A 9,197-nucleotide genomic window follows, 5' to 3' on the forward strand; every position below is an offset into this window, starting at 1 on the left:
AATTACAAATTTCATAGAACAAATCAACTTTTTATTGACAAATTGTATCAAAATATGAAAATTCACATTAAGAAGCTTGTACCAACAAGTACACTCATACATGAACTACTAAATTGTTTACTAATGCAAATGTTGGTAACATTCACAACACTATATTATTTATCTAAAACAAATTCTGCACTATAAATACTCACAACTCAACATAATATTCACAACGATATCTAACACATGAACCAATACTCACAACTAAACATAATATTCACATGAACTCTATTATTTGATCTTTAACAGCTTTAATTGTGGCTGCCTATCTTTTTCCATCTACCACACCTCAAATCTGTTCAGAAACATATATCATATTCCATCCATGAACACATATTGTGTATATATGTAACAAGATAATATTTTGTTTTGATAAAACTGATAAACAAACTATTTCATAAATATACAAAATGAAAAAAAAAAAACAACAAAATGACAAATTGCATAGAATTAATGAATCATTTCTTATTCAAAAATTGTATCGAAATACAAAACAGGTACACCAATGTATCAACTAATAAAATGTGTATCCAATGCAAATGTATGTAACATTCACAATGGTATCTTATTTATCTAAAAAAAAAAACTGTAAATGTTCAAAACTGAATGTGAAATTCACAATGTCCACCAACATATCAACCAATATAACTCTGTATTGGTTCTTTACACGACTTCCGATTGTGCCTGCCCATCTTTCCACATCTGTCACACCTGATTTGACTTACTTTTTCCCCTTGAGATGGTATTCTACTCTTTCTCGGCCTACCAGCTGGCCGTTTTACAATTGGAGGTAATATAATGAAATCGCTAGAGCAAAAATCTGGTTTCTCCACAGATGGTATTGGGAAAATAACTGCTGCATATGCTTCCCTATAATTTTCTACATGAAAATATTTTTCAACACAATTATTAAGATTATATGCACTCCTTTGGATAGCCGCAACAGCATGTTCATAAGGAAATCCATTTATTTGCCACTGGTAGCAAGAACAAACACAGCGTCCAACATCAACCGTAACTGATGGAAACGAATGCACCTCGAACACATCATCATTAGCTTTACTCACATTCCATGACCTACTAGAATTGAATGAATCTTGGAGGTTAGTCTCAAAGGTAGGGCAAATAATTCCATTCCACTTGTTTGCAATATCCCTTCGCTCTGACATTTGACACATTATTTGATTCCGGATAGTATCAACCAATTTTGTTATTGGAAGATTTCGTGCTTCTTTAATCCAATTTTTGAATGATTTAGCAGCATTGGATGTCATTTCACCATATCGTTGTCCCCTAACACATAACAGTAAAAATTGTCACAATTTAATACCATATGTGACATTTCACATTGTTATAACAACACAAAAATATAAACAATGTACATATAATCATCATTATATTCCATGAAACACACAATTGTACACACTTTACCTAAAGTAAGCATTTGCCCAATGTTTTGGTTCTAACCTTGACAAGAAGTTATATGCTCGTTGCTTCCCTTCACTTTTCAACTCTTCTAGTAATGCATGAAAACCTGTCACAGTAGGTTCATATGCACAATCACCCAACTTCCGTATTAAGTGTTCCTTGAAACCATTCTCCATACCCTTCAACTTGTCCCTAAAATTATTCTTTAGGTGTTGTAAACACCATCCATGATATGCTGATGGGAATGCCTTTGGCATTGCTTCCAAAAGCGCTAGATTACGATCGGATACAAATGTCATGCGTCTATCATCAGCAATTACTTTTGACAGTTCATATAGAAACCATGACCAATTCGATTCACCCTCCGAATCAACAATTGCAAAGGCTATTGGAAATAATCCTAAAAACAAAACCAATGTTAACAGTCACAACTCACACACAAAAAGTAAACAAATGTAAAACTTCACATCAAAAAGCTAAACAAACCTTGGTTACCGTCTTTAGCTGTCGCTACAAGCAACTGCCCTTTGTATCTTCATTTTAAAAATGTTCCATCAAGAAAAAGCAAAGGACGACAATATTTGAAGCCATTTATGCACGCAGCAAATGCTACAAAAAACCTTTTAAACTGACTAGTCTTCAAATCATAGTCAATATTAATATGGCTTCCAGGATTATAACGCTGAACAGCATCACCATACCATCTCAGTTGGTCAAACGATGTTAAGTAATCACAATGCATAGCCTCTCTCACTTTCTCAACACCTAACCATGCTATATGGTAGCTGATATCAAGTCCATAGTCTGCCTTGAAAGTATATGCCACATCAGTAGGGCGCGTTAGTGGTCTGTCCCTAACACGCTCAGATACAACATTTGACACCAAATCAGAGCTAAGCCTTGGATTTTTTGAAGTACGAACATCAGCACCACAACTATGTATCTTAGTCCATCTCTTAAGGTAGAAAAATTGGTTGCTCTTTGGACTCTACCATGCATAGACCACAAACATCTCCTATCATCTCTATGTGAGCATACAGCAGTACTTCGTTGTGAATCGTTCTTCAAATATTTGAATTTAAACCCACATTGCACTGCATATTTGCATAAAATAGTACGAAACTCAAATGCTCCTCCTATGAAACATTGACCAATATGCGTAATACCATTTGCCCAAACTGAAGACAACAAAACCTTCTCACTGTGTGCACAATATCTACGAAGCAAATTTGTTTGATCCTCATCTTCAATGCATGGATTTGCTAAACTACCATGTCTATCAGTGCCTGATTTTTGCTCAACAACAACATCAATTCGTTCAACTCCAATTGATTTACCAAGCAATAACATGTTTTGCAATTCCTCATTGTTATCCAAATGACAATTTGTATACCCCGGCAGTTGGTAAAACATAGTGATTGAATTAGCAGACAAATCACCATTTGTTGCACACACATTTCACTAACTCGTCAAAGGAAAATGATTGTACCACATTTATCACAAACATGTTTGACCCATAGCAGCACAACAACAACATGAAAAAATTCATTTGTCTTGTATCACACTGCAAAATCATCAATAGTACATAAAATAATTTGAATATTCAATCACATTCATATGTGTGAAGATTTGCTAACACAATGAAATGTATCTGGATTTTTAAATAGTTCAAATATTCATATCATAAAAAAAAAAAACTCTACCTCTTCAACAAACAATTATAAGCCCTACATTTATCATCATACACACCACATACAACAAATTTTAAGCTCACAGTATACACACATACATACAATTTTAATTATAAAATTCATATACTGATAGCGTGAACTTCCAGTTCACTAAATGCTTAACAACAGTTTGTTCAAATGCTGATGCAACAAAACTTCATCATTCAAAATTTCACATGAACACAATGATTTCATCACAACAACGAATCAATCACTAATCGCATGACATAAACATCACCGTAATCAATTGATGATAAACAATGAAGAACGATGAAGAACAACGAAGAACAAAATTGATGATAAACGAAGAAGAATGACAGAACAGAACAATGAAGAACAATGAAGAACAAAATTTATGACGAATAACAATGAAGAACAGAATAAATCACAACACCAATCTCAAACAAAAACTAACCTTCTCCGGAATAACGACTGAAAACCAGATAAAATCGCAAATCAAAAATCACAAAGACAAACCAGAAATTACGAATCGCACAAAACCTAGAGCTTCAATAATCGTAAATCGCGCCCAATCTATAGCTTCAGAAACTACCAAATCGAAAATCAAAAATGGCAAAGAGAAATCAGAAATTGCAAAGAATTTGGAATCTAAACGCAGATCGTTGACTTTCCAAAAATCATATTCAAACAAGCAGCTATATATAAGAGTAAAATGGTAAAAATATATAATAAAACTGAAAATAGGACCTCCGGGTCTAAAAGTGAAAACTTTAAGATTTAATAAAATAAAAATAAAAAACATGAATTGATTGGTATAAAAAAACCTAAAATAAAATTTTCTGGTAATTTTTCCCTTTTTTTTTGCCACTTCAAGAGTAGATTTGGAAATTATTTTTTTAGTAATTTTTTTGTTGACTTTTTTTTTTTCCATAGTGAATTTTAATTTTTTCCCTTTTAAGTCCTACTAAAACTAGGCGCAGATAAAAAGGAAAAAAAAATACAACAAAAAAAGAGCTAAAAAAGATGTGTTTTTTTGGGCTACTTTAGTGATTTAAAAAAATGAATAAATAATTTTTCATTTTAGGTTTATGTGCTTTAGATAAATTTTTTTAGAGGAGTTAAATTAGATAGACTAAACAAAATATTCAGCACCCAATTTTTGCCAAGTTTTTTTTTTTTATCCATTAAATAGTAGAATTCAATAATCCAAAATATTCAGCACCCAAACACATTTTAATAACAATTTCTTTTTCTACAATAATTCCCCCCCCCCCCCCCCAAAAAAAAAAAAAAAAAAAAAAAAAAAAAAACCTCAGAGCTATTAATATATAGTACATATGATGAATATGATCATCAAGATTGAAACTTTGTTTGATTTGCAAAACTCTCAAATTATGGTGATAACAACACACAGTCATGGAGTATAGAAAGAAGGTCCACACTTGCATTTCCAACCCTCTGGCTCATAATTCGCGTACTCTACACCTACACGCCCTGTGTTTGTTGGTACTTGAATGGCCTCGCATGGTTTACACCCCAAGCACTTGTTCTCGCAGCTCGGTGGCCTCGACCCTATTTTCTTCTCTCCTTCATAGCTCTTTTCTATGCTTTCAAAACCCTTCAAAATCAAAATCAAAATCAAAATCAAAATCAAAATCAAAATACATTTTTTTTGAACATGTGTTTTAATCCATGATTGATAAGAAGAAATGTAAGAGAAAGATCAAAGACCTGTTTTGAGCTCGAGGTGACTTGTTGATTCTGGGTTCTCTGGTCTGTGTCTGATCAAGGATTTGCGGTTAGTATCTAATCTTGGAATTATTGGCTAGTGTGTGTATAGGTATGTGTTTACCTTGTGTTTGTGTGTGAGAGAGAGAAAAACAGTTGGTGATTTTTATTGAGAAAAAAACAATTGGGTTAAGATTTGATAAAAGGGAAGTCGTGGGTTAAGATTTTTATCAACTGGGTTGCTCTGAAAACTTCTCAGAATTATAGTTTGTATGTATAGATATGTGCCTTTCTTGTGTTTGTGTATATGTGTTAGAGAGGTGAAGCAGATAAAAATGCTCTACAAGCGACCAGAGAAAAGTACTTCAGAAAAAAAAGTTGGTGATTTTTGTTGAGAGAAACAATTGGGTTAAGATTTGATGAAGGGAAATTGAGGGTTAAGATTTTCATCAATTGGGTTGCTCTGAAAACTTCTCAGAATTGTGTAGTTTGTGTGTATAGATATTGTGTTTGTGTATAAGTATTAGAGAGAGTGAGAGAGAGGTGAAGCAAATAAAATTGCTCTAAAAGCAACAAGAGAAAAGTGCTTCAGGAAATAAGGTGGTGATGTTTATTAAGAAAATCAATTGGTATAACTGAGGGCAAGGTTAAATAGAAGCTTTTTCATTGAGAAAGGCTGAGAGAAGATATTTAAGAAGCAATTCCAAAGTGGGTAGTAAAAGGGAATTTGAGGGTCAAGATTTTCTACAATTTTAGGTTTCTGTGAAAAACTTGATTGTAAAGAGGGTGAAGAAGCTAAAACCAAACAAGTTCTGATCACTGTAAGGAAAAAGTTTAGACTGAGAAAGGTCTTTCAAAATCAAGAATAACAAAATGTAAATAATATTTTTTTTTCAAACCAGGAAATTGGGAAAGCAAACAGACTGGAAAGGAAATAAATAGGGAAAAAAAACTTGCTCAGAAAACAAATGATTGTTTTCTAAAACAAATTAGTGGTTGCAGAAGAAAATGAAAGCTGAGGGAAGAAGCTAAAACCATCTAGATGTGCCTTGTGGCCATTGAAAGAAGAAAAGGAGCTTTATTTGCTTAGGATTGAAAAACAGAAGCAAATAATAGTAACTAATCACCTGGTTGAGGAACCCCATGACCATCATTAGCTGAAAAAGGTCTACTTGTAACACCAGCCCAACTCACTATTTGCAGAACTATTACTACAAAACAACAAAATCTTACTCTTCCTCTCATTTCTTTGAAGCTCAAATGATGATGGTGACAGAGAGAGACAGAGACTATCACTCAAATCTGTAGGAAACCATGCATGATTGTTGGTGGGTATAAGAAGGGAGAGGAAAAAGAAGACCCACAAAAGCAAGCTCCCATTTCCCAAAAAACAGAAAGGTAGACGCTCCAAAATTTCTTGGGTTCCTCCAATTACCACTTTAACTTGCATTGGTAGGTAGAGAGATCTTGCTTCACAAACAAGTGATTCTATTTTTTGGGGTGAAATAGCGGTGTGTAAGTTTTCCTTTTCCCAGTTGACAACTCACTTGAAAACCTTATCATTTACCTGTATTCTCTGTTGGGCTCAGTGACTTGCATTTTGAACACAACTCTAGGTTTGTTGGGTAGTTTTTCTTAAGTTGAAAGTTAAGAATAGAAAGTAAAAGTTACAAACTTTTCCCCAATTTTTAGATAATCATATTTTTCAACTAGCATAGCGAAAACTTTCCCTTTTCCCCCTTGATTACTCACTTGAAAATTTAGCATTTATCTGTATTTTCGGTTGGGCTTGCACTTTGAACATAACTGTGAATCTGTTGGTGTAATTTTTCTTAAGCTGAAAGCTGATCAAAGGGTAAAAGTTAAAAACTTGATATAACATTCAGATAATCATTTTTTTTTTCTAGTTAGCATATTGAAAATTTTTCCCTTTTCTAATTGACCACTCACTTGAAGGACCTCATCCCTTTGTTTGTATTGGGCTCAATGACTTGCGCTTTGAACACATCTTTGAGTTTGTTTTGTGTAACTTTTCGTAACCTAATGATTAGGGATGTAATCAATTCAGTATGATCGATATTTAGGTGAAAATTTTCACCGAGCTGATCATGTTGGTTTATTATTTTGAACACCGATACAGATCGGTGTAAGATCTTTCAAACTTGAGTCACTTTTAAATATAATTACTAATCTATATAAAAATATTAAATTAGTTATTTGTCCACCATTTTAAACATATCCAATCCATCTAGTTGATAAACACTTTTCAATTCTTAGATTAACAATAATAAAAACAAAAAAAAGTTAAAAAAATACTAAAGTTTCAATAATAACGAGTTAGAATTAAGATTATATATGAGAAGAGTTTATAAACTAAGCTTATAAAGATGATAAGAATAATTAATTAAGGTTAATAATTTATTATACTTATAAATATCAATATACTATTAGATAATATCATTATACTATTAGATTATATATAAATTAGAAATACAATATATGTTAAAGCGGTCGGTTTCGGTTTAGTTCAGTGCATAAGGTGTTTGAATTGATACTGAATCGAAAATTGAAAAAAATAAAATTTAAAAATCGCACAGACTGATTCTTGTTAAAAAAAATATCAAATATAGCTAGTTTGGTCCGATTTTTTTGATTTTTTTTACATCTCTACTAGTAATTGATAATCAAAATGTAAAAATTAAGTACTCTGTTTTTTAGTTTTCAGATAATCAGCTTATTGTTTGCTTATAAAATATGAGTGGAAGTTACGTCAAGTGTCTATCACAAATTCTTGAAATTAAAACAATAAAAACTATAAACAGCTTCAAAATTGCACCAAACAGGACCTCTCTCTATCTCACAGTATCTGATCAAGCTAAAACAGTACCATACTACCATAAGTGAGGTGGTCCTTGAGCTCAGAAAAACTGCTACTTTGGATAAGGTTGGTGTAATTTTTGTTAAGTTAGAGTTAATAATGACAAAATAAAAATTAAAAACTCTTCTTTCAGCTTTGAGATAATTATTATAAGCAGAAACTAAGACTAAGTTTGGGAAGGCTAAATAAGTCTACACTTTTTATCTTTTTTAGGTCAAATCAATCAACATCTTCTCTCTATTTTTCTACACATTTTTTTATAAAAAGTTAAAAAATGCACTTATTTAGAACATCCCAAACAACCTCTAAATTAAACACCAAGTGCCATTTTGGGAACATAGTAAAAAGTCACGTTTTTGAACAAAATGTCCAAAAACGCAAGTGCCAAAAACGCCAGAAAATTGGTTTGGCAAGTGCTAAAAATGCAAGTGTAAAATTACAAATTAGGATCTATGGAAAAAAAATAAAAAAAATAAAAAAATTACGTTGTATAAAGATATTTTGGTTATTTTAATTTAATTTGACATTATAAATAAATATTAAACTAAAAAATAAAAAATCAGCTTTAAAATTGAACCAAACAGGGACTCTCTCCATCTCCACTATCTGATGAAGCTAAAAGAGTAGTAGGTGGTCCTTGAGCCCACTATCTGATGACCTTTATGTTATGTTATGTTATGTATGGCACTGGTAGCGAGGCCTATAAATCACTGTAGGATAGAAGAAATATTGGATGCGTAGACTGCAGAGCCTGTGTTTTTTCTGAAGGTTCTATACCTGTAAGTGGAAGAAAAAAATCCAGTTGCAGGAGCTCTCTCATTTGTTTTCATTCAATACATAGAATCAATGTCTGAAACATATCACTACTGCCACAAAGATTAATGAGAGTATCACTTTTTAATTTAAAAAAAAAAAAGTTAAAAATCATTAAAAAAAAATTAATAATTTTTATCAAAAAATTAAAAATGTTATTTTTTTTTCTATTTTTTATATATCTTTTCATAAAAAATTAAAAAGTTATTCTAAATATATTATTTTTTTACCTCATTTTAATTAAAAAGTCAAAAAATCACTAAAATAGTATGTTCCTAAACGAAACCTAAATGAGAGTTAATCAGTTTGTGAATAGACTATTTTAATCAACTATTTGATTTTTACAAAAAGATGTATAAAAAAAATAAAAGAGAGTGATGTGATGGAGTGTTTGTTTTATTAGCTAATTTAGCTGGGGATGAGTTATTTTAGCCCATCCCAAAATTAAATGTTATTTGAGAATTAATTTTTTGATATTTTACAAATAGACATGTGCAAAGTAGAGAAAATAGTTTACTTTTTTGTAATGACTTTTTAAATAAACCTTTTGGTTTGGGAATTAGTTGGTTTTTTTTTTTTTTTTAAAAAAGATGTGTAGAAAAATAAAAAATAATAAT

The 9,197-nt window shown here is 31.5% G+C and overlaps 1 protein-coding gene across 1 annotated transcript; it reads right to left on the reverse strand.

Annotated features, from left to right (window-relative positions):
- Nucleotides 1-677: 677 nt before the first annotated feature.
- LOC114293609 (uncharacterized) lies at nt 678-2,883 on the reverse strand. The gene is made up of 5 exons (XM_028237713.1): nt 2,509-2,883; nt 2,091-2,458; nt 1,957-2,003; nt 1,510-1,870; nt 678-1,335 (listed from the first exon to the last, which is right to left on the reverse strand). The coding sequence occupies exons 1-5, from the start codon at nt 2,881-2,883 to the stop codon at nt 678-680; spliced, it is 1,809 nt and encodes a 602-aa protein (XP_028093514.1).
- Between the last annotated feature and the right edge of the window lie 6,314 nt (nt 2,884-9,197).

Source organism: Camellia sinensis, chromosome 15 (assembly GCF_055761805.1).
Source record: "Camellia sinensis isolate YWXY chromosome 15, ASM5576180v1, whole genome shotgun sequence".
NCBI lineage: Eukaryota > Viridiplantae > Streptophyta > Magnoliopsida > Ericales > Theaceae > Camellia > Camellia sinensis.